The 24,250-nt window shown below is 35.4% G+C and overlaps 3 protein-coding genes across 4 annotated transcripts; all 3 read left to right on the plus strand.

Moving 5' to 3' along the window:
* The first annotated feature begins 7,848 nt into the window (after nt 1-7,848).
* On the plus strand, nt 7,849-11,802 carry LOC120328875 (carbohydrate sulfotransferase 10-like). 2 transcript variants are annotated; one of them, XM_039395430.2, is made up of 4 exons: nt 7,849-8,301; nt 8,731-9,025; nt 10,646-10,755; nt 11,295-11,802. In XM_039395430.2, exons 1-4 carry the CDS (start codon nt 8,000-8,002, stop codon nt 11,695-11,697), a joined length of 1,110 nt encoding a protein of 369 aa, XP_039251364.2. In that variant the 5' UTR covers nt 7,849-7,999; the 3' UTR covers nt 11,698-11,802. The 2 variants fall into 2 exon arrangements, with proteins under 2 accessions (XP_039251364.2, XP_039251367.1); XM_039395433.2 differs by having other exon boundaries at nt 8,222-8,363.
* Nucleotides 11,803-13,042: 1,240 nt separating this feature from the next.
* On the plus strand, nt 13,043-15,861 carry LOC120328736 (carbohydrate sulfotransferase 10-like). Its single transcript, XM_039395265.2, has 4 exons — nt 13,043-13,323; nt 13,745-14,039; nt 14,586-14,698; nt 14,875-15,861. The coding sequence occupies exons 1-4, from the start codon at nt 13,076-13,078 to the stop codon at nt 15,278-15,280; spliced, it is 1,062 nt and encodes a 353-aa protein (XP_039251199.2). The 5' UTR covers nt 13,043-13,075; the 3' UTR covers nt 15,281-15,861.
* Nucleotides 15,862-17,030: 1,169 nt separating this feature from the next.
* LOC120328867 (carbohydrate sulfotransferase 10-like) lies at nt 17,031-23,401 on the plus strand. The gene is made up of 4 exons (XM_039395417.2): nt 17,031-17,476; nt 19,699-19,996; nt 20,426-20,535; nt 21,518-23,401. Exons 1-4 carry the CDS (start codon nt 17,208-17,210, stop codon nt 21,921-21,923), a joined length of 1,083 nt encoding a protein of 360 aa, XP_039251351.2. The 5' UTR covers nt 17,031-17,207; the 3' UTR covers nt 21,924-23,401.
* The last annotated feature ends 849 nt before the right edge of the window (nt 23,402-24,250 follow it).

The following is a 24,250-nucleotide window of genomic DNA, read 5'->3' on the forward strand; positions in this document are numbered from 1 at the left end:
GCGTAAAAATGAAACATGCTCTGGATCAACCCAATTGGGAGTCTCATCAATACCTCTTTTAAATCGAGTTTATTACGTACAATATTTTCCCTAAAAAAGGAGCAATGGAAAGCACGGAGAGTTTTAGAACGTCTACATAAACTACTAAATTGCAAGAAGATGTACCACATTGCATTGGAGACGAGTGGCTTTTCTCTACCATTTGCGCACGTGACAGAGTGAATTTACAGCTGGAAATATTTGGAATTATGGAAAAGCATTGTACTCAAAAATTTTTTATTTTTCGTATTGACATAAAAGAATTTCTGAATAGCCGCCCAGAATCGACACAAGGTGGGGGGGGCTGGGAATCCAGTTCACAGCCAAGGCGCACATTGACTAACGTTTACGTTTGTATTAAGGCCGCCAAAAAGCGGGAATACAAAGAGAATACTAACAAAATGATAAGCAACATTATAGCAAAACGATCCATAGGTCCACCTCGTTTCAAATAATATTGAACAGGCTTCAGTAATTGGAATTTGTTTGGCGTAATTTAACTCGGCTCGATGTCCTGATTGTGCCGATGTGATGGGAACCAGCAAACCTTTCTTGTTTCAACCGTTCATGCCATCGTATTCAAAAATTAACGATACTATTAATTAGGAAACTCAAGCCAACTTCAATGAAAAATAAATTATCTAATTCGTGTTTACTCCGCATCGTCTAATATGTCAAATTAGCGCAGTTCTTAATCATTATGAATCCTGAATTAGATATAGTCACACTGAACTTTGCCAGATGGTTGGTTCGCTAATTATTTTTAAGCTACTGTGGAATGCAGTATTAACGCAATTCATAAGACACGCTGTTTTACCTCAATTCACAATAAGTGTCCTTTGACAAAGTCCGCGGCAAAATCCTTGTATTTTCTCAATCAGGTGCAATGCCATTGGTAGAATAGATGCGATGCCACAAATAAATGTCGTTACTGTAATGGTAATAAGTCAATAGTATATAAATTATAGTGTAGTCTGTACAAAATGTTATTGCTATTTAACTTGCTACCAACTACTAGATCAGCGACCAATGTTTGTTTACAGTACTCTTAGAGTAGGGGTAACGACCTTATTTGCTATCGCAGGCCAATTTATTAGTCACCGCTGAGTGAGCCGGGCGCACAACTTTTCGTTCATACCATAATATCTCTTATTAGTTGATCACATAAGAATGTTGTAGTCGTACTATAGGCCCAATCATTCATATAATAGGGTATGGAATATTCCATTAGCTCATTCATGAGTTAAAGGCTTTATAAGTGACTTGATCAAAGTTTGCTATACAGTTAGGTGAGGTTCACAGTATTTATTTTATAAGAGATTTGTGAAATTAATATAGGAATACATAATGACTTTATGCGCCCTCAGCAACTAGCTACCTGGAGCTAGTGTAATAGGTTTGGCGTATGACCAGGGTCGTATGTTCAAATTGAAAAACGGAACTCGAGGGCAAAAATGTAAATTATAACTGAAGTAACGTTTGTAAACGCGAAATTTCATAGAAATGCAATACTGGTGCTAGAGTCAGAGTTTTTTTTGAGGGATTTGGAGTAAAAAACAGTCAATCCGGAGTTGAAACCTGATACCCGATGCAAATTTTCTATCCTCTATACATAGCCATGTTCATTCTAAACTATATTTACCGCTTATTATTTGTAGGAGCAATTTTATTTTTTCATATCCGAGACACTTTGTGGCAAACAATTAGATTGAAAATTTGTTTTCCTAATCAGAAAAGTTTATCAACAGAGTTACAGACCAGCGTGTCATCTTTAACACGAAGATAAAAGTTTCTCAATATAATTCGATATTCAGAAGAGACCGATACCAGATAATTCAACAACTTTTAAACTAATATAAGAATAATTTATCGCAACCTCGCGTATAGTGCGGTATTATATTTCTTGAACTATTGGAAAATGAAGCTAACACGCAGAACAAAAGGAATCCTGTTAGCGTTCTCAGCTGTAGTAATTATATTTTTCATTCAAAGTAAGAGGCATTCCGATACATTCCAATATGACGTAAAGACCAACACGATATCGCCAACAGTGAAAATAAAACAGACCGAATTTGTACATGATATCAGCACTGCTCCTCATGCATACGACAGGAATGCAGCCCCCCAACGATTTTCGAAAAAAAAACTTCATTTGGACAATGCTTGTAAACGAAGACTGAATGAGCCTTTGATATATGTCAACGAACACTGGTACTGTACGAAAAGAGTTTTAATAAAATAATCTGAACCTCACTGGTTCGGCATTCCTACCTTATTATTACACGCTGGATGAATAATGTTTATATTTGACACTCTATTTTTTTTGGCTATGGCGCAGTGATGGCATCGGTAATGAAAAAAAATGTATTTTATGTGTTTTTCAGCATTTCAGGATAAACCCGGTGATGAAGCCAAAAATTAATCTCAAATATAAATAAATTTGTTTTATTATTATCTGGTGATAATTCTGTCGGTTGGAGTTTTTCGTGCAATATATTTTATTTCGAGCGAGGTAGTGGGAATAGTTATGTACATAAAATGTTTTACCTTGCAGGTTGAAATGGAAGAATAATCAAGCTTTTATAGCTAACTATGAGCGTCGTATGTTCGTTTGTGCAACTCACAAAGCTGGAAGTAGTACTTGGCATTAGATGATTTGGGCAACAAATACAAAACAGAAGAGCTTGGATCGATATAAAGAACCATATGGTCGCGACGCAGCACTGGGAAACTATAAGAACGTGGGTAAGCTTTCGAAGACTGAAAAAAACAAATTAATTACTCACGTGGAAGGAGACGACAATTTTTTCAATCCATCTCTAAAGAATTCAAGTTTCAGAATTATATTGGTAATAATATATTTATGGTGAATGCGACAAAATTTTCGCAGTTGTTTTTGACTGCTTTGTAGATACCTATAAATATAATTGGTAAACACATAACATACAATGCACCACGCTGTTTCGTTTTTCCGAACTATAATAACTTGATCAAAACAACATTTAATTTATTAAACATATATAATTTATTTATATTTTAGTCTCTCTTGAGAGATTTACCGAGATTTAATAGAGCTATTCTAGAGGACTTACTGCACCTTATCATTGATATATATATTAATTTATATATGTTTTTCACTCCATTGCGAGTCATTGGCAATAGTGTATTAATTTCAGTTTGTGGTATTTTTACTAAGGATATTTGAATGCCGTTTTACCTCGCCTAAAACAGATATATGAATCTTAACCGAGTGCTTCAATTAGTTGATCAAGCAAACTATTTTTCCGAGTAACGGCTTCCAATTTTTTTTTCTCAGCTGCTCTGAATGAGAAAATAAACATTTTAATTATAGGAAGGACATCGTAAAGGATCACGCGTTTTCATTTAAAGATCTTGCAACTTATATCGCAAATATTCACGGCAAGGGACGATATTTCGACATGTATTTTCATCCAATATCGAAAATATGTGAAATATGTGAATATGACTATACCTATATCCTGAAAGCAGAAAGCGTAGATCAAGACGAGTAGTCCGGCAGAATCGGGCCTTAACATTGTTTTGGGACATAAAGTTTTTTTTATTGTTTAGATATAATGTATATGACATATATAATGATACCCAGGTGGGTGTGGAGTATATAATGTTGAGCAATTTTTTTCAAGTGGATTTAAAGTATTCGGTCCAAGATGACGCACATCCTGAACCCCAACCTGGTAAACATACAATATTCAGGTTGTGCGCCATCTTGGTACGAATACTTCCGAGCGCCCTTTTGTTAAAAACAATTGTTTCATAACTACATGGTTTAGTTTTGCATACATAGTAACATTGAATCTCCTTACAATGTCAGAAATTCAATTTTAGTAGAATAAATGGTAGTTTATTTCACTAATACAAGCCAAGATCCATCGACAGTATCTAGCCACTTTCTATTGCGCTTTTCAAACTACATTTGCGTTACCGCGCGCATTTCGTTTTCCTAGTTTAAGCTTAGGGACTTGGCAAATATTTTATTAGTTGAATTGGATTGGAATATTTGACCTCGTATTTCACTCCGAACAAGGCCATGTAAAACCATCCACTGGTATCTAAAGATGTGTAACGTGTTTTCTTTTGCAAGAACCGCAACCTTTCAGTGCTGCATTGATTTTGGCAAAATCAATATATCCTTGTGGAGATAGAAGGTATGCGTATGCGAAACCGAGATGTGCACCTGTTATGCCAACATAGTTGAGTCAAACGTTTTGAATACTAGTACATCACACACATTTTCCTGCGTGCTTCGGTTGTACGTAGTAACGCGCACATTTTTGCGCACATGCATCAAATTCCACTTGATTATTGAGCTATAGGTTTTTGACGAGTTTTTGTGTATGATTCCATTTCATAGAATTTGTATGCTGTTCTAAAGAATATTAGTTTCAGCTTTTTCATTCATTCAAACCGCGTGTTGGAAGTAAGTTTTGTAATATTGCGTGTTGGTTTCCAACATCCTTAAATCGGTGATGCCAGTAAATCTTTAATACAAAAAGATCAGTAACATCTGCAATAAAAACAGCAGTACCCACTAAAATGACAGCTGGGGGATGGAAACTCTTAGTATGTGATCTATCGCGTGCCTCTTACAGTCTGTGCCAATTGGTATCCGCGCTCAGCCAGAGACAAAAAGTTTCGGACTTTTCCACGCTGTTCAGATGGGAATGCGCGAATATATATAAGAATTGCTAATATTGGTTTGCAATGCGATGAAATCCCATCTTGGCATTTCTGCTTCTCGCAATTGCTGCGTATACTTATCGGGGAAGTTCTGTGACGTGGTTATCAAATGAGAAAAAAAAACATTATTTTTTTCTACTTCTCTACTACTATCAAACCTTGACATTTTGTGAAACCTTTTTTCCATGCAACCTTTTTTTAAAACATCCCCAACAACCACAATTAATTCTGTTATTAAACTTCCGAAACAAACACATAAAATCATCAACAGATGCATATCACCAAGTAGATATTGCTGAATTGATCTTTAATTTACCATTTTTCATGTAATTCTTTTTGGTAAACCTGTTATCTATCGTAAATACAGCACATTTGACAAAGTTGTAGTGTGACTTTTTAGGCCTCACATTTTTGATATTTGTAGTTAGAGCTCTTGGGGCTCGTTCAAACAAAGTTACATACAAAATATTGGTTGTAAATTGCAAAACATGATCATGTTGTTGAAATAACTTGGCATTTTACCACCCGTATATCATTCATTGTTGAGAATAATAATAAAGTCATAAAATTTAAAAATCCATTTTCATGAAATTTTTGTTGTAGCTGAATTCCAGGAACAGCATGACAACAGGCAAGAGAAGCATGATCGCCTCTTTTAGCTTATGACAGGGTTTCTTAATAGGGGACCCCGTCCTCCTTGGAGGCCGCTGATCGGTTATCTGGGAGCACGAACAAACAGATGGAAATGCGAATATATAATAACATATACATAATAATATAATGTTTTTTTATAGAAGAGAAGAAGTAAATGTGTTGAGAGTCTTTGGTAGTTTGAAAAGCATTGGCATGGAACATAAGAATGAACTACATTCTTTCCCAGGGATATACTATAAAATGTAGCAATTTTCTCATTCTTGTTCTTGTGATATCATTATCTTTCACTGCGCCGTCGTGATCATCCCGCTGCATAACAATTCTCGCTAACAAATAATTGACTGTTCTCCACCGGGTGTATATACACTTGAACCACTGGCGACTGCATTAGCAGGCTTGTATTGTTAATTAGTATTTTGAACTGTACTCTTTATTTTACGCGTATGTTTCGACAGTATTTCCATGTACTGTATATGGGTCGCGACCCAAAGCTGGGCTCAACAAATACCTAAAAGTTATTGATTTTATTTCCTAGTAAATTTGGTGCTTCCGTAGTTTGTTCACCAAGATTGCGCACAACCTGAACATAGTATTGCAACAGGTGCGTCATTATGATGCACAGGTTTGACGAAAAACACTAATAAAAATATCGAGCCGTAAAAAAAATTGCTCAAGGCTGCAAACTCCACACTCATGTAGAAATGATGGCCAATGACCCCAAGATGAATAATCACAAATAAAAAAACTTTATGTCTGAAATCAAACTTGGGCCAAAAAGGTCCCCTTATCTTCCGGACTAGAGCCATGGTTGATGAAACGACTCAATTTAACAGACGTTACCAGCAAAAAGAGAAACGTGGCAGCTGGTGGAAGCTTGATCAATAATAATCCCAAAGAAAACATAAAAAAATACATGTCAATGTTACCACCGATAGTTGTTCAGAAGTTGTACAAATTATACGAAGCTGATTTTGATTTTCTTGGATAGACTTTTAACTTGACAACACTAGAAGCCGGAGGCTTTGAATGACATATTTATTGTCCTAATTTTGCACATTCGCTTGTTATAAAAATTTGTTTTCGAGAGATGGTGCTTTCAACTGGGAGCTTAAACCTTGAAATTTGGAAGTTCGGGTCGGAACTGAATTATTTATTATCTCGTAGTCGGTCTGTTTTATTAGGTGCCGAAAGGAGCCCGAAATACAAACACCGTTTTTTTTTTTTAAAATCTACTCTGACTTTGGATAGGTCACTCATAAAAAGTTATTGAAATAAGACGTTAAATTTAATTGCCGTATAAATATATCGGCGCTCCAGAATTTAGGCATCAAGATGGCGCACAACCTGATACCCTAACCTGATACACATACTATGCTCAGGCTGTGCGCCATCTGAGTGCACATACCTCGAGAGCACCAATATATGATTGAAGTCATTGCATGTACCAGGCCGAAATGTCAAGTTTAAATTTCTAGTTCAAACATCTCTATCGCATGAGTAATAGCAATTTTGGAGGACTTTGCACAGGACCACAAACTGTACGTACACCACTGACCCTTCCACAGAATTATTCGTACTTCAAGTGCACAATAGTTTTACGACTGTATAGTATGGTAACCGTCTGTAATAGAAGACCGAGAAGAACGTCTCGAAATCACAATATATTCTACTTAGTTGAATCAGGCATTGATATTACGGCCTTTTATAATCTTGTATTGCAAATGAGTTTCACCGTTTCTTTAGCAAAGACCAGTGCGTTGAATATATGGATAAATGTTAGGACGATTGTTTCATTTTATAAAGTTCTGTGTCGTACCGAAAATACGTTTACGTTGATTAATAAACTACCAATATAATGATAGGATACAATTGAAAGGATTAACATTAAGCATTAACACGCAGATCCGATGGGAACCATCAAAAATTTCTTGCCCTCAAATAGATCAATAAAGATACTATTAATTATGACACTCGAGTCTATTGCAATGAAAAATGAATTTTCGAATACGAGTTTATCGTCGAAATTGTCCAATATGTCAAAATAGTGCAATTCTAAATTCTTGTCAATCCTGAATTAGATATTTACGCTAAACATTGCCTGAGGGGTAAAAAATTGTAATTAATCTACTACGACCAATTTATGCTTAAATGTTGCAAGGTTATACGATACGTTGAATGAGTGTGATATTCACAGCAGGCGGTCAGGATATTTTATCTTAATTCACATAAGGTGTCCTTTAGTGAAGTCCGAGTCGAAAGCCTTTTTAAAGGCAATGGAAAATTGCCATTTTTACGTAGAAATGCAATGCCGCGAATAGAAATGATGTCGAGTACCGTATATTGTACAAAATTTCATTGCCACTAGACCAGCCACTAGATCAGCTAACAAAGTTTTACCGCACTTCTTGAGTATTTTAGCATTTGAGTAAAAAAAACGTTATTATTACTTTTACAGTATACGTAAAATTGTAGTATAGTTTATCGCAATTGGGTTTGTCTTTGGCATTCAAAAAGATTTCAAGAACGCAACATAACCTGCATCAAAGACACTTATAATCAAATCTTTCAGTCAAAAATAAAGTAAGGAATGATATGGCATCGCAAAGTAAAGCTGATCGGAGTGATCTGCACTATGCCTATAATTCTGTGTATACTCTATTATTCTACATGGACGCCGTCAGTAATAATAATCAAGAATCAGGAGCAAACCGACAGGAGGCCTAATACTCTTGCTACCACATCCAATAGTTTAACAACAATGAGTAAGAATTTAACGACAATAAAAACAGAAGCATATAGTTGGAAAAATGCTGCTAACAGATTCTATATGAGGAAGAAGCACCTCCATGGAATATGTAGCAAGAAGTCACATATTGACCCCCGGCTTAGGTAAAGAATGCTGTATTTGAATTTTTGATATGAAGGAAGTTGAAAAGTTGGAAGAAGGCGAAGTACGTGGTGTTTGTGTATTGTGAGTTTGCTCAGACAAATCATTTCATGTATATATATATATATTATTGTTTTAGTGTAGTGTAATTTTTCTTGTTGTACTCAATTGCCTATTAGAGTAATTGACAAGGCTGAGCAATTCATCTACATCCTAGACACAAACTTGAAAACATCAAAGACGACTACACTCTCATGAAAATGTATTTTTCACTTAAAAAAAAAAACGACAAGCGGGGCAATCCGAACCTAAATAATAATTTATTGAAAATGGTGTTTTACTTCACTTATCAGTTTGATTGTCAGAAGTTTAGTTCTGAGAAAAGATAACAATAATATTACTACACACAATTCTTGATTCATTTTTTCCAGAGGCCGGTGGGTAAAGAACCACAATTTTCTCGTAGATATGCCACACAAACTTATGATATGTGCTGTACCCAAGACTGGTACGACGACTTGGCACAGAACTCTTTGGACCATGAGAAGAAAGCGTGAAGGCCTTGATGCACCTCAATCATTGTACAACCATAAAATAAGCGTATTCAACCAAGCCATGGTAATGAAATTAAATTCTAGAGAGGGAGGGATTCTGATGCGGCATACAACGGGAGACGACAATTTTTATACTGATCCACCAGCTGATGCTAGTTTTCGTATCTTATTGGTAAGAGGAGCATCTCATTTTATTTTTGATTTATACTATATAGCACAAAATGAACTGACTTAAAGACATTAAAATCATAACAAATGAGAAAATATAAACTGCCAGATAAAACCATGCAATAAAATCATAAAAACGAGCAAAACATTTCCGATTAATACAAGAGCCATGCACAAATGTATGGGCACGAAATTGATACAGTTCATCGGTCAATCTGAAACTACATTTGTCGAGCGCGTCACGACAGCAAAATTATTACTCGGTGGATTGCGATACCTTGAATTCACTAAAATTCGGGGTAGCTTAACGAGCCAGTAAACCAAGAAACATATATTTCACGTATAGTATATTCTATCATTACCTACTAGTCGAAATTAAGACCCAAAAAGATTTGAGTTGCATTAGTACCCATAATGGATGTTTACCCTAGCATCGATTTCTTGATTATTTCTGAAACTTTTAAAGTGTGGTTGTATGCATTGCTCTTTTTGTTAGTTTTCGTGTTATTTGACAGTTTTTAGTCGTGTTTCTAAAAATTAGTTGTAAATTAAATACCTTAATTGTCAGTGTGTCTTTTGACGATTTTTAGTATAGGTACAATAATCAAAAATTGATACCGCAAACGCTGCGATAGACTAGCCCAGGGCTACTCAACTATTTTCAACGAAAAGCATACAAAACTTCAAAACTATTTAGGCCCGGTCTTTCCAGAAATTGTATTTCAGCATCCTTAAACGCGCACTTCCTCGGCGGGCTAACGATTATTAGCTAACCGAGATTGTTTATCATGGTGTTGCAGTTCTTTTCATATATATATATATATATTCAAATCTACAAAAGTCATTTTATAAAAGGAAACTTCAAAAGTGGGGATGATGATCCAAAATACAGAAGTAGGGGCGGTCCGAATCAAATACTCGAAAGGTCCAGATTCGGACCGCGGTCCGCCAGTTGAGTAGCCCTGGACTAGCCTAAAGAACCTATTAACGGCACCTGGTTTATTGTTTCGAATAAAAATGATAGTTTTGAACACGTGAGCCAGTTTGTAAACGCCAAATTGCCAAAACACTCAAAATCAGCTTCGGAAATTTTGCAATGATAAAGTATAGAAAGAATCTTCCAGGGGTCAAGGGTCGGGGAACGTCCATATAAATCTATTTTTTCAGTGTAGTCAGCAATGGAAGTCCCTCTATATAGCTTAAATTTGGTATGTTATATCGTGAGCATTTTCATTTCTTGTGTATTAGTGGTCAATTTTAGTAATTGGTTAGTTTCTGCTCGCTACGATATAACGCAAGTGATGGTTGTACATTACGTGGTACGCCGACTTAGGATGTTTTTGTCAACAAATTATTTTATCTTTATCCAAATCTGTTTTGTTACAATAGCTTGAATTCATTCCAAATCTCTACGACTTTGCCTCAGAAAACTGCATTGCAGCATTTTTGCTCCAATAGAACTTTGATATGAATATGCTAGTTTAATGAATCGGGTACGCCAAGTTGAATACTAATAAATATGATTTTATAATAAAGACAAGGACCGCATACTGACTCATAAAAGCTCAAAAGACCAAGTTTTATACTCAGTCATAACTAACCTTTAAAAATTTATCGTTTCCAGACTCGCCACCCATTCGCAAGATTGATATCGGGTTGGAATCAGAAATTTATGGTGAAATCAAATTACTGGGCCTATTTATTTAAAACCTTCAAACGTCTCTTGGATTACAAGTAAGATAGATTTTCAATATTCATCTCGAAAATCAGGAAAGGCAAATAAATCGGTCCATGTGATGCTACTGAGCAGTTACATGAAATAATTTTCCCCACAGAGAGCAATCCAATGTATATATTCATTCCCATACGGCATTTTGCAACAGTGAATGAAAATACACTCAGTTATTTACATGTCGGCTTTGGTAAACGATCTTGATTGGCCGTATATTAGCCGGAGATGAAACAACACAAATGTATTCCTATACCAAAATTATGAATCGTAGCATAAAAACACATTCAACTGGCAAGACATATTTATACTTTTATATTTCACTCAATTTTTTGCAAATATTTCGAACAACGTTGACAGTGTTATCTGAGCACGGTGCATATTTAAACAAAATCTATTTAAAACACCGCTATGAGATCTCGAGGAAAATTGTCTGGAGTGAGTTCGGGAAGACAATTCCATTAGGACAATTCAAGTTGATTTGCTTTCCTTCTTATAATATTACATACTTAACTTGCTTACTATTAAATTTTTCAACTCACAGGAGAGATGTTGACACAGATTACGTGATGAGTTTCAGAGACTTTTCCAGATATATAATAGATAATGCACTTTCTGGGCAAATAGATTTTCACTTCATTCCTGCAACTATGCTCTGTAAACCATGCTATTATGATTTTACATACATAGTGAAAGCTGAAAGCGTAGCCATTGACGAACCATGGTTTCTCAATCGACTAAATCTCACGGACGTTTACGCCGGAAGGAAAGGAGTTCCTCCAGGAGGAAGCGTTGTCAATGGAGATTTAGTTGAAAACATTAAAAAATATATGAAGACTTTGAGTCCGAAATTGATCAAAGCACTCTACTGGACCTACAAAGACGATTTTGAATATTTTGGGTATACTTTCAATTTTGACACGTTGGAAGCTGGCGGTTTCGAATAGTGAGTCTGGTCCAAATAATTCAAATTCTTCTTCTCGTTTTTATTGTTATTTTCGACAAAATTATAAAAACAGGACGATGTTGTTTATGAGCAAAATTAGGTGAGATTGCAAACAGTCGTTGCGTAATTATCTCTGGTAGTATTTTAACCTCAAATTGCGGTTTATAGTAACTTCTATTTTGTGAAGCATATAGTCTGCGATAATTTGACTATGGTAGTGAACAGTTATTTACAAATGAGAAAATACGAATGCGATTAATTTTTGGTTATTTGTGGTACGCGTGAAATAGTATAATATTTATATATATATTCGGACCTCCTGAAGTATGCGCACCAAGATGGCGCACAACCTGAACTCAGGTTGTGTACCAGGTCAGGGTTCAGGTTGTGCGGCATCTTGGTGCGCATACTTCAGGAGTACCATATATTCTTTAAAACTTTATATTATACAGTCTTTTTTATTTATCTTGCGTAAATAAACTTCCCAATATAAGATCTGAAGTTTTCAAACAATGATTATATTTCATTGAATGCGTCATGCTGGGATGGATGGTTATATGGCCCCAGCTGCCATTTGTCGCTGTAGAGGCCATATTGGACTGCCATTTGACAGAGGTTTGATTTTAAGGGCAGTTACGCAAAATGGTGATAATGATATCGTTAAAAGTATAAAAAATTAAACACGATAAAAAAGACAAAGGAAGTAAAGGGAAAAAATCGAGGCTCCTATACAGAGTCGATAAGACAGCTGGTCATCCATTGTTAAAGGGTGCAGTAATTTGACATTTCAAGTAATTTGCTATTTGAAACAAGAAATTCGAAAGTGTCAGTTGCTCGTAGACTGGTAAAAGCGACCGAATTTAAATCCCTATAGCTGGGCACACGTGCTTGTGGGATAGCGTAACTCACAAGAATAGATGTTAAGGTCAGGTTGTTGAACGGAATGGCCTTGGCAATCTGGGAACAATTTATAATAAATAACACAGCAGTTTTAAACTAATGTCAGATGTATCTATGGAATGTATACAGGAATAGAGAATCAGGTCAGCTTATATCAAAAAATGGAAGATGCACATGTAGAATAAGGGTTAGTTTTTCTGTTAGATATAAATCAGTTCGTAAGACGGCCGCAATCTATAATTCTATACCAGGAAGTAATATAATCATTTGGCGGATGCTAGCGACATGAAAACCTAATTGCATGTCAGGAAGAGACAATTGTAAATCAATTGTACAGAAACTATTCATAAATGTGGAGATATCGGCGCACACTAATAATAATAATAATAACTCCGAGATATGCCTAATTTATTATACTTTGAAAATATAAATGTTAGTCTTTTGATTGCAGGTTGTTACAGAAAGAGTTTATTTGAGCGATGAAATCTCACACATTACGTTTATTATGCTTCATGGGCCTCGTTCCCCAAGTTATTCTAATCTTACTATTTTTGAAGGAGAAAATTTCTACACCTCGGCTTATTTCAAAATATTATACCGATCGTACAAGCAATCGCATCAACAAAACGTATAATATGACAATTCCATACGACTGGTCTGATACAGCAAAGCGATTTCAAAACCGATTGTCACAAAAGAGGAAAGCTTGCAAGAATTATAAATTTCAGTAAGGGAAAGTGATATTTTTGAATATTGTAAGCATTTATATTGATGCCATAATATCAAACATTTGATATTCAAAAAAATAACTTTTTTATTACATACTTGTATAAATAGATTTTTATGTGTTTACATTTGCTTTTATAATTTAATGGGAGTATGTAGCTTGTAACTTCATTCTATGCCAATTTCACATAACATTGCTTTATTATTCATCACCCGAGATGCCCCAAGTTTTGAATATAAAAATAAGCAAAGTATATTTGAACAATCAAATTTTATCAGAAATAAGATGTGCCATATATCCTCTATGGGCTTTTTATGTGCATGACAATCAATGCTCTGTGTCGTGACCTGTTAGCGTTTTACACTTCCAGTATAGTGCAAACTTCGACACTCACGATTCAAATACAACCTTGTATTAATAGGAAAATATTGAAACCGAATTTGTATTACATACTGGATATACCACGAAGATATTTAATGTGCGCTCCATTTAAAGCTGGAAGTTCATCTTGGCATAAAACCTTCTGGGCAATGAGAAGACAGAGGGCAAATTTAAGCATGGATTCACAATATTTCACACATGGTGATTGGCAAGGAAATCAAGGAAGTTCTTTTCATTTATCTGACGGAAACCGAATAAACATAATTAAGTCTGTTCACGGTGATGATAATTTTAACGAAAATCCTCCGAATGGATCAAGCTTCAGACTAATTTTGGTAAGCTTATATATTGGACAACAAAAGAAACAAATTTTTAAATATATAAATTCATAACTTTTTTAAAACAATGACTATTTTCGTGTTCGATACATAATAATTGTCAGAAAATCGTCGAGGTATATTACAAAGCTAAGTATGAAGTAAAAACTTTACCATAATGTTGAGCTCACAAAAATGGGATATATATACTAGGAATAATAATTATAGAAACTGAGGAAGTTAAGTTTTATTTTATTTTCATCTCATGATAATCCGTAAAAATAAGAGAAAACGAAATCCAGCCCTATGATACTCCATCCGTTTATATCTAAAATGTTAAAACAATTTCACAAACCGTAATGAATCATTGTGTTTATGCCACCAATAAGTCATTCTCAAATTCCAATTTAAAATAATTGAGAGGACTAACTTAAAAGTCACTTTTTACTCAAATAAGTGGTGTTTTATCATCATCCAAACTGTGCTGAAAATCGAATTCAGCAATTTTCAAGTATAGTAACTGTAAACACAGAGATGGTGAAATAACGTTTTTATTGTCACCAGACTCGTCACCCATTTGCAAGATTCATATCCGGCTGGCACCAGAAATTTCATAACACAGATAATTATTATTGGAGACAACTGTACAAAAAATTTCGCAATTTGAAATTATATACGTGAGTCGCTTATGTTTTATTTGTTTACAAATATACAGTTGTTAGATTAGAGCAATGATGCTTAAGTTTGGAACCCAAGTGATTGCAAAATTGCTACGTAGTGGTAACATTTGGTCAGATTTAGAATTTGAAGCCGTATTTCATCATGCTTAAAGAGAAACGTTTTCTGATTGCAGGAAAAAGCTTGATAAAACTCATGTAATGGCATTTGAAGATTTTGCAACGTATGCTGCTGATAACCCAAAAATTATGAAAACGTTGGATGGACATTTTATACCTATTTCTACACTTTGCAAACCCTGCTCGTTAGATTTCGTTTACATTTTAAAAGCAGAAAGTGCAGATGTAGATGAACCTTGGTTAAAAAGACGATTGGGAATGGAGGATATCAATGTTCTGAGACACGGAATCGGGCCTGGAGGAAGTGTTATTAATGAAAATCCTAGAACAAATATTAAAAAATATATTTCAACTCTCCAGCCAAATGTGATAGCAAAATTATACGAAATTTATGAACAAGATTTCACTATATTTGGATATACATTCAATTTCACTACATTAGAAGCTGGTGGCTTTGAATAGGTGATGTTGATTTTTTTGGTGATGAACAGAGTGGGCCGAATGTGGGGTTAACAGTTAAATGAATTGATAAAGAATTAATGTCATCCTACTTTTGGCCCACTCTCTCTCTATATATATGTATATATATATTCATTAATTGGAAGCGCATCTGTGTTGACTCGTGGAGAAACTTGGTACGCTAAAACAGATGCGCTATTTGTGGAATTTACAGGCTTGTGCATGGGAATGGGAAACCCACTGGAAACGTCACATGGGATGGGATGGGACAGCACACATTTGTATTTCCCATGAGACACGAAAACCGTATGATTTGAAGGGAAATGATGATAAAACATTTCGTTATGGACTTCGTGTCCATATATTTGAGCATAGCTCTCTTGTTATTTATAATGAGCAAAATATATTCAGCATTATCAATATACTTCGTGAAGGGGCCGATGGACACATGTATAATAGTTATGAATATAAAGTTAACAACGTCCGTAAATTTTGTTGTTTTGCATGTCTCTTCTTACACGTAATCCTATTTTTAGTAGACGATGAACCTAAATTTAACAATGTTTATTGAATTGTATTCCAATGAGAATCCCATGGGATGGGTTGGGACAGGCATAATTGTTATGGGATGGGATGGGAATGGGACAGAAAATATGTCCCATGGACAAGCCTGGGAATTTACATCAGAATTTGCAACAAAAACCCAATCAAAATGAGGGATTCTTGGCAATCTATAAAATATCGATTGAAGACAATTGTATGTTTCAAAATATAAAATTAGTAAATAAACGTTTTTTGTCATCAATAACGTTGCTTCATTTTTCATAGTTTCGTGTGCTGTGTAGACATATTATAATGTATGCCGCCTAAACCCGATGATATTCCATCAAGAGATCGGCAATTCTAATTTAGATCTTGATTTGCCATTTGCAGGAAACTCCCAACGCGCTACGCCATCTAAAATTTGTAACAGACACTATTAAGACACTACTATTTACTAACTTGTAACAGACACTATTAAGAAACACTATTAAGTCGATTTATAGAGATAAACAGGTCTACAAAAATGGGGTGAGACCTGTCAAACATAAATTTCTTGAATCGGCAATGGTTTCGCTTGAGATTCTAAAATATTTCATTTTAAGATATTTTGTTTTATCGTACTTTTATGTACTATCCTGTAGTTCTCATGTGCAAATATCTATTGAATAAGATGGACATTTTTAATGAGGGGTTCAATCTTTCTTCGCCATACTACATTGTGAAATTGAAAAAAATCTGCTTTTTTAAACTCTGGGGTAATATCAATATTGCATACCATCATTAAAAGTCACCTCATTTAACGAAGGTAAGATGTTGATTTCAACATTATTCTGAATGCACTTTGTCTAAATGCCTTTCTATTTTATCAGCTTGCCAACTTATAAAAAAGGCCGCTCGAAAGCATATATATATAAGCCCGCTCGAATTGTATTTTCGGTTTTTACGCTGAGATATCGATTACTTTGCTAAATTGAGCTGGATCAGAGGATATTATTAACTTGGTCAGACATAAAATCTGTAGATAGATATAGAAATAATCAACTTGGGATGATATTTGATTCCTAATTTATGTTTTTATGATTGAAATATCACTCATGATTGCGCTGATTTGCATAGGATATTACTTCTAATTCAATTGCCCGCGGGGCTTCAGTAGCAAGTAATAATATAACGTAAGACCGGTACTGGTTTTATAAGTTGGCTGGCAAAAGTGGCGTATACACAGCAAATTTCCCGAGGCATTTAGAAATGCTAGGAAAAAGAACTTGATGTAAATTTTAGTCGTTGTTTTTACATTTCTTCATCAAATCGATTGGATAAATTATATTGGCCAAATATTGATTGAATTATTGTATTCCATTCTAGCAGCTTGAAACAGCGCATTGGAATGTATAAGTCACTAGTTCGAAATGTCTTCACGCTATCAATATTCAGTATAGTGCTTCTTGTCTATATTTATCGTAGAAGTCACACTCAGGGGAACCACAGAAAACTGTCTCGCACTAATTACAGCATGAGTCGTATTTCAAATTTGACCGTGGCTGCTACAGAAGAGTCGACAACTTTCGCAGCAAAATACGACTGGTCAGCAGCAGCTGAAAGATTTAAAAAAAGACTGCAGACCGTAAGACGAACCTGCGATCGAGATTTGCCGAGGTAACTTATAGGTTTTTGCTTCAAGATAGGGTCAACACCCTATATTTTGGGCTTCATTTCAGCGGCTTTTGCATCGGTAGACTCGTTTAGACATACATTGATGGCATAGTTCAGGGGTGCGCAACCGTTACTATAGGAGGGTCAGACACAATTAACTGGGTGAAACCGCGGGCCGCACCTTTATTTAACATAGGACTAGTAGTTGCATGCACAAAAATTTTGGTTATTGATCTTATGATATGTAATGGTTGCTTCGCACAAGCTATCTGTTAGGGCACAGCAACGCCATAGGCACGGATAATAAATTGGTCCCAGGTATAGGCGTTGCAAAGCAAGGGGATTGGAATTACTCGCACGTACCATACTAAACTAAATTCCCGCGCAATTTTTTTCTTGTGGGTCGCATCTGGCCCACGGGTCGCAAGTTGCACACCTTGGCATAGTGTATCGCTGACATTATTCCAATCACAATTGTGTAGAAACTGTCGTGCTTTTATCATTCAATCTTACTGATTGTTTTTGAAATGGACAATATAATTTTTAATTCAAATCAACAATTATACGGTCTTATAAGAGAATTACACCTGCGTAAATAGGAGACATTCGTAAAGTCCGTAACTGGCACCGCCTTTAGAAGTCCTTCATACTCTAAAACAGTTGTCGGCAAACTGTGGCCCGCAGCCCAGTCATGAGCCGCCGGCATTTTCTAGTGGGCCTCCAATAAATGTCAAGTATGGCAGTGATACACAAAAAAGTTCTTTAAATCCGACATTAACTATAAGTTTTTCGACCACTGCACTGAACCAATATACCTAGTAAGGGACGTGCCGAGCTTTTCTGCTGCTCAGGGCAAGTTTCTGATAATGATAACTCTTATACCTAACTTCGAAAATAATTTGGGCGATAAACAAATTATAGATGTTGTCACACATTAGAATAAAGTAAGTAAGAGGTAGATGTTTGTATTTTATGAACTAAATCATCAAACTAATCAACAAGCTGACATGTATACAGGGTGTCTCAAAACTAAGCAGTAAGTACATAGTATGTATAAGTACTTAAAATTTAAGTACTGTTTGCATTTTTTATCAACCCACAGAATGAAAAGAAGATTAATCTAAGAAATGAGGCGCAAAATTGCTGTTTCGCAAAAAGCATGTAAACCAGTAAGGCAAACTCAACGGCACTTTGGTCTTTCTGATCTTTGTGCATCAACTACAGAACCAGTTTCCTTAAATTCACGATGAATTGCATAAAATGTTTGTTGTGTAGAAGCCGAATTAATTCCAAATTCAATGTTTAAAATGCGCTGTGTTTTCCATTCTGGTTTTGCACCTCATGTCTTGGATTAATCTCCTTGTCATTCTGTGGGTTGATGAAAAATGCAAACAATACTTAAATTTAACCACCTATCTATACTATGTTTTCTGAAGAAATGAACGATCTATGATAAATACCTGGGAATGGAAAGCAAATCAAAACAAAAAGTGTATACTTGCTTTTGAGACACCCTGTATATATAGGTTAAATATTCACGCAATAACCAGACGAGATCATTGGCGGGAAAGGGTAGCCAGACATTGCTGACGCACCATCATCACAATCAGAAACACAACACTATACACCTGACATAGGCAAACTACGACCCACGGGCCAAATCCGGCCCTTTGGATGACTCAATCTGGCCCGCCTGATGCTGCCACAGCCGAACTAAAACCAAATTTTGACGTTTCATCTAAAAAAAAAGCTCGAGACATTTTTTGAGATTGCGATTAAATTTAGCTTTAGCACGAGGTTCGATGTTTTCCACTTTTGCTTTCGTAACACTGTAAAAATTGTTCATAAAATGTAACATTTTACGTCACACTTACATGGACCGCCAGTCTAGGTGGCCAAAATTGTTGGCCCCTGGTCCAAAAACCCTGCCCACCCCTGCTATACACGAAACGTCAGTTTTTACCTAAATAAGCACATCGTGTAATAACGATGAACATGTGCAATAACGCGAACGCTACAGATTGAATCTGCTGTCCCTACAACGTGCTACCCGGGGTGGCTGCCTCAATGGTCCTCCCCTGTACCAAGGATTGATAATCAGGGATACAGAATCGGGTCAAAATACGATTAAAAATACACTCAATCCGTCCATCAAATATGTCAATTTAAAACAAACTAGTTATGGTGATATTGGTATTATCATTTGATTTGTTATTATTTTATAGCAAAACGTGGGTGTCAAACTTCTATTTTCTCGTGGATGTTCCTCGACGTCTGTTGGTGTGTGCAGTGTACAAAGCTGGGAGTACGTCGTGGCACAGAACGTTTTGGGCAATAAGACGTAAAAGAAGCAATCTCAGTACGGATGATAAGAAGTATTACACGCCAGATGATACCATTAGAAATCAAGGAATAGCCGCTCATCTGTCGAAATCGGATGGTTTAAAACTCATTACAGTAACTAGAGGAGATGACGATTTTACTCGAGAACCCCCGGAAGGATCTAGTTTCCGTGTGTTATTGGTGAGTTTATTTTAATTTAGGTTTTCATAATCAAGATTTTTCAAAGTCACAATTTTTTTCGAAAAGGCGTTTAGAGAAATGTATGTAATAAACTTCATGAAATCAACACAGTCAAACAGTCAGGTATAATAACATCACTTAAAATCAAAGCAACTCGGCTCTGTTATTCATTGACTGAGAGCTCTGCAGACATTCGAATTAAGTGGTTCGCTTATATGTTTTCTGAGAGCTTAAATGTTTTTTGTATTGAAAATTAGCGCTAAACACTTGATGATGACACATGGCGTATAGTTTTGAGATTATAGGACATGTGATAATATAATAATATGTTCCTCTTGGGGTTATTCTAAAATCTAAAATAAATCATGATTGTTTCAAACTCGCATGGTTAAATAGCTGTAAGCTAAAATAGTTCACTTTGTTTTGTAGGCGCGTCATCCATTTGCAAGATTTATATCAGGTTGGAATCAAAAGTTTCTTTGGAGTATAAATTATTGGGTAAATTTTGTGAAAGCTTACAAAGGTCTGCTAGACTACAGGTACTACTAGCATTTTCCCTGCTATTGTTGATTTTGTGAAGTCTACCAAGAGAGTACTATAGGCATATAAAAAGTTTGATATAAGGTTGTCTGGCGCAAAAGACTTAAAATTGTTGAAAGCGCCATATACTTTCATAACACACACACATGATCATAATCATCTTAATGAATACGAATGAACCAAATAATTAGACTTATATTGCAAAGTGCTTGTTGGGCAATCGAAGCAAATCAAGTAGTGGAAATTGAGCACATTGCAGAGAATTAACTGTTGCAAGTTCTATTTTTTGTGGCCAATACAAAGCAAGAAGCATGCTACTACACAGACCTTAAGTTAACGGTAAATGGTAAATAATATTTAACTGCGTATATAAACACAGAATGGAAGAATTGATAATTGAAATGAAATTCATGAGATTTACTGGAACATAGCTAAGAAGTCATTCTTTTGAGTGTTTCAGATAATATTTGGTTGTATTTTCGAATTCCAAAACTTTAACCCACTGCTGACGTCAGATGGAATTTAATCCAACACGGAAATATCTTGAAATTTGCACTTTCTTACTTGTGATGATATATAAAAGCAAGGAAAAAGCACTGTTTTTTCTCCGCAGACTCTTGTAACAATGTGACGACAGAGATAAGCGCTTTCAATACTCATGCACTATTGAATGTAATCTATTAATTTTTACCTGATATGTAACATTGATATGATTTGAAAGAATGAATTAACTTTTCTAATATTCAGAGAATTGAAATTTAATTCGTACAATTTGTAGTATTGCAATTGGGAGATTTAACTACGTTTCATTCAAGTTTTCGTTGTATCATCTATATATACTCGACTTAGAATATTGTTGTTGCCATGTCAAAGTTAAGCTGCTCGTGATATGTTAGTATTTATGTCCCACGTTGTATTATCAAATAACTGTAGCAACCTATATCTAGATTTAAAAATGATGTTATCATCTATTTCAAACAGAAAACGGATTGACGACAAACATGTTATGGCATTTGAAGACTTTGCAGCATACGCGGCAAATAATCCTTTTACAATCCAAGCAATAGATGCACATTTTCGTCCAGCTACATCAATTTGCTCTCCTTGCAGATACGATTATACGTATATATTGAAAGCTGAAAGTGTCGATGCTGATGAACCGTGGTTGAAACGGAGATTAGGGTTAGAAGATATTAATGTCGGAAGACGAGGGCTTCCACCAGGTGGCAGTGTTGTTAATGGAGATGTAAAAAACAATATTAAAAAGTATATGTCGAAGTTGGAGCCGAGCGTGATCAAAGGACTATATAAAATTTATGAAAAAGATTTTCAATTTTTTGGATATACGTTTAATTTTACAACTTTGGAGGCGGGTGGATTTGAATAATCGTTAAAATGTAAAGTTAATAAAATAGAATATAGAAATCCCTGAGCGCAAATTGTTAACAAGTGGCAGCAATTGGTTATTCGTATCACAGCCTGAACATCACAGAATGAAGAGCAACTGTTTATTGCGTCTCTTTCCCAATGCTGCCTCAAAAAGCCTCGAAGTATTTTATAAATTTAAACTAGATTCGGTTCAAAAACAATCTCGAATAGAGTCACAGACAGATGGTAAAGTCTGGAGGACTGATGATGCTTTCTCCTAATATCTGAAAGAACATTGCTCTTAAAGATCTAGAACAGGGTCGTCTAACACGTGGCTTACGGGCCACATGTGGCACACTAGAGGGTTCCGAGTGGCCCTCGCAGCATTTTTCAAAATTTAGTATACTAAACTTATCCCGATGTCTCCCACAAACCTGAGCAAATATTGACACCTGCCATAAAAAAAAAATATTCCTCGTTTAAACACGCGAGAAATGTCACTTTTTAAGTCTCTTTGTGGACGTGATTGTCGGAGAGAAATATCTGGACTTCTTTTTATCATAGTCAGTCTTGAAAAGACAATTTTCGAGACATCGCTTCCAATTAGTGATATTATACGAACGATTTGCCTATTACAGTGTGTTGTATTTAACCGACACTTTCCAACGAGTCGTGAATGACAATTCAGATACAAATATTTTATATAAGGTAGTAAAGTATGCATTACATCATAATGTTGCGGTATAATTTCTACACATTCCAATTTTGTGCATGGAGTGAATATGACTAACCCAAATATTTTTCGTTCCGTTATAATTGTAGCGAACATTTCACTTGAATTACGAAAACATTTTTACATAACGTTGACTTTTGTGTCCACATATTCCAACATTGCTTCCTCGTTCACAAAGTCTTTGGTAAAAAAGCTACTTTGCACCGAGCGATTGCTCAACATGACTACGAACTCTTGGGACACTAGGATAGAGTAGCTATAAAAACAACAATATTTTGGATTATCGAATATTAATTCAGGATATAAATTTGGTGATTAAATTCACATATATATTAGTAAGTAGTAAATTTAAAATAACCTTTTTCGCGCTTTGAGTGAATCAGCAAAAAATAGCGAGCATAAACGTTGACGTTTTGCCTCAATTCCTCAGGTCTGCATGTTTAAAATACCTTGAAAGTCCTAAATAAAGCACACATTATCACAAAATTGAATTTTATTTGAAGGCAGCACTTTTTCCGTGTAAGTAAGCCGTGAGTGTTTTTTCTCGATAATTTGGAGCTACACGAACAAAAAGTTTTGCAACCGCTGGTCTGACAGATAAAATGTAATGGATGATCAGGTATACGTTATATCCACGCATATGTTGTACAGTATTTCAGCAATAACAAAAGCCTTGACGTCAACACCGGCCAATCAATAATCTTTGATAAAATATGAACGTACACATTGTGAAGCTATTGATCAGATTATTAGACATATTGACAATAAATAAACACAGTATATTTGATGTTTATTGATTTATAAAACATTTAATTATATATGGTTATTAATCGCGTAATAGTACACGGACAAACCACGGACGCAGAACTGGACAATTACGCCTAGTATCGGCCACAAACCTGCTGCAGTTTTCGCCTGGAAGCTGTCATATTATATCATCGAAAATTTAGTATTTAAAAACTTCGCCAATGCAGCGCAAGCCATTTATGTTGATGTTGTAATTTACTTACAAACAAATAGTCATCATATCGAGTATTTTCGAGTTGCAGTAGGAAATTTGACAGCACGTGGGTGCAATAACAAAACGAGGTCCATTTTTCAAAAGTAAAGTATAAGGGGAATTTTTCTTGAATCAAGAGTCGGGGAAACATCCATTCAAGTTAACATCCATTCACGTCCATCGCAAATGTTTTGTCATAAAATGTAGGCTACTCGGTATAATTTCTGGCAATTTTCACGACGCGATGCCATGTATTTAAAACAAATCATGTGATTTCACGTCGAAACAACGCCGAGTTTTCAAACAATATCAGCGGAAGGCAGTAAAACAATCACAGCCAGGGATGTAAAATCCACCGATCAAAATAAATTGCTCATGAATAAAGCCTGATTTCATAATAATAATTTGAGAATGGATGTTGAATGTGACAAATATCATGTGACAATATATATCGTGAATTAGTTCTTCGTCATTAATTATCTCTACTCGTAGTTTTTCCAAGGAAGTAAGCAAAAACGTTTTCGAGAGAATGAGAATTCGCAAGTTGACAAAACATGACGTCTTTCCAATTTGTTGCGGATTGCTGAATCCAGCAATTTAAATAGATAAATTT

Source organism: Styela clava, chromosome 7 (genome assembly GCF_964204865.1).
Source record: "Styela clava chromosome 7, kaStyClav1.hap1.2, whole genome shotgun sequence".
Classification (NCBI taxonomy): domain Eukaryota; kingdom Metazoa; phylum Chordata; class Ascidiacea; order Stolidobranchia; family Styelidae; genus Styela; species Styela clava.

Coding starts and splice junctions, on each gene's coding strand:
- LOC120328736 (XM_039395265.2), top strand. CDS start 13,076: ATGAAATCTCACACATTACGTTTATTATGCTTCATGGGCCTCGTTCCC. Junction 13,324..13,744: donor TGCAAGAATTATAAATTTCA/GTAAGGGAAAGT, acceptor TTGTATTAATAG/GAAAATATTGAAACCGAATT. Junction 14,699..14,874: donor CGCAATTTGAAATTATATAC/GTGAGTCGCTTA, acceptor TTCTGATTGCAG/GAAAAAGCTTGATAAAACTC.
- LOC120328867 (XM_039395417.2), top strand. CDS start 17,208: ATGTATAAGTCACTAGTTCGAAATGTCTTCACGCTATCAATATTCAGT. Junction 17,477..19,698: donor TGCGATCGAGATTTGCCGAG/GTAACTTATAGG, acceptor ATTATTTTATAG/CAAAACGTGGGTGTCAAACT. Junction 20,536..21,517: donor AAAGGTCTGCTAGACTACAG/GTACTACTAGCA, acceptor TATTTCAAACAG/AAAACGGATTGACGACAAAC.
- LOC120328875 (XM_039395430.2), top strand. CDS start 8,000: ATGATATGGCATCGCAAAGTAAAGCTGATCGGAGTGATCTGCACTATG. Junction 8,302..8,730: donor CATATTGACCCCCGGCTTAG/GTAAAGAATGCT, acceptor CATTTTTTCCAG/AGGCCGGTGGGTAAAGAACC. Junction 10,756..11,294: donor AAACGTCTCTTGGATTACAA/GTAAGATAGATT, acceptor TTCAACTCACAG/GAGAGATGTTGACACAGATT.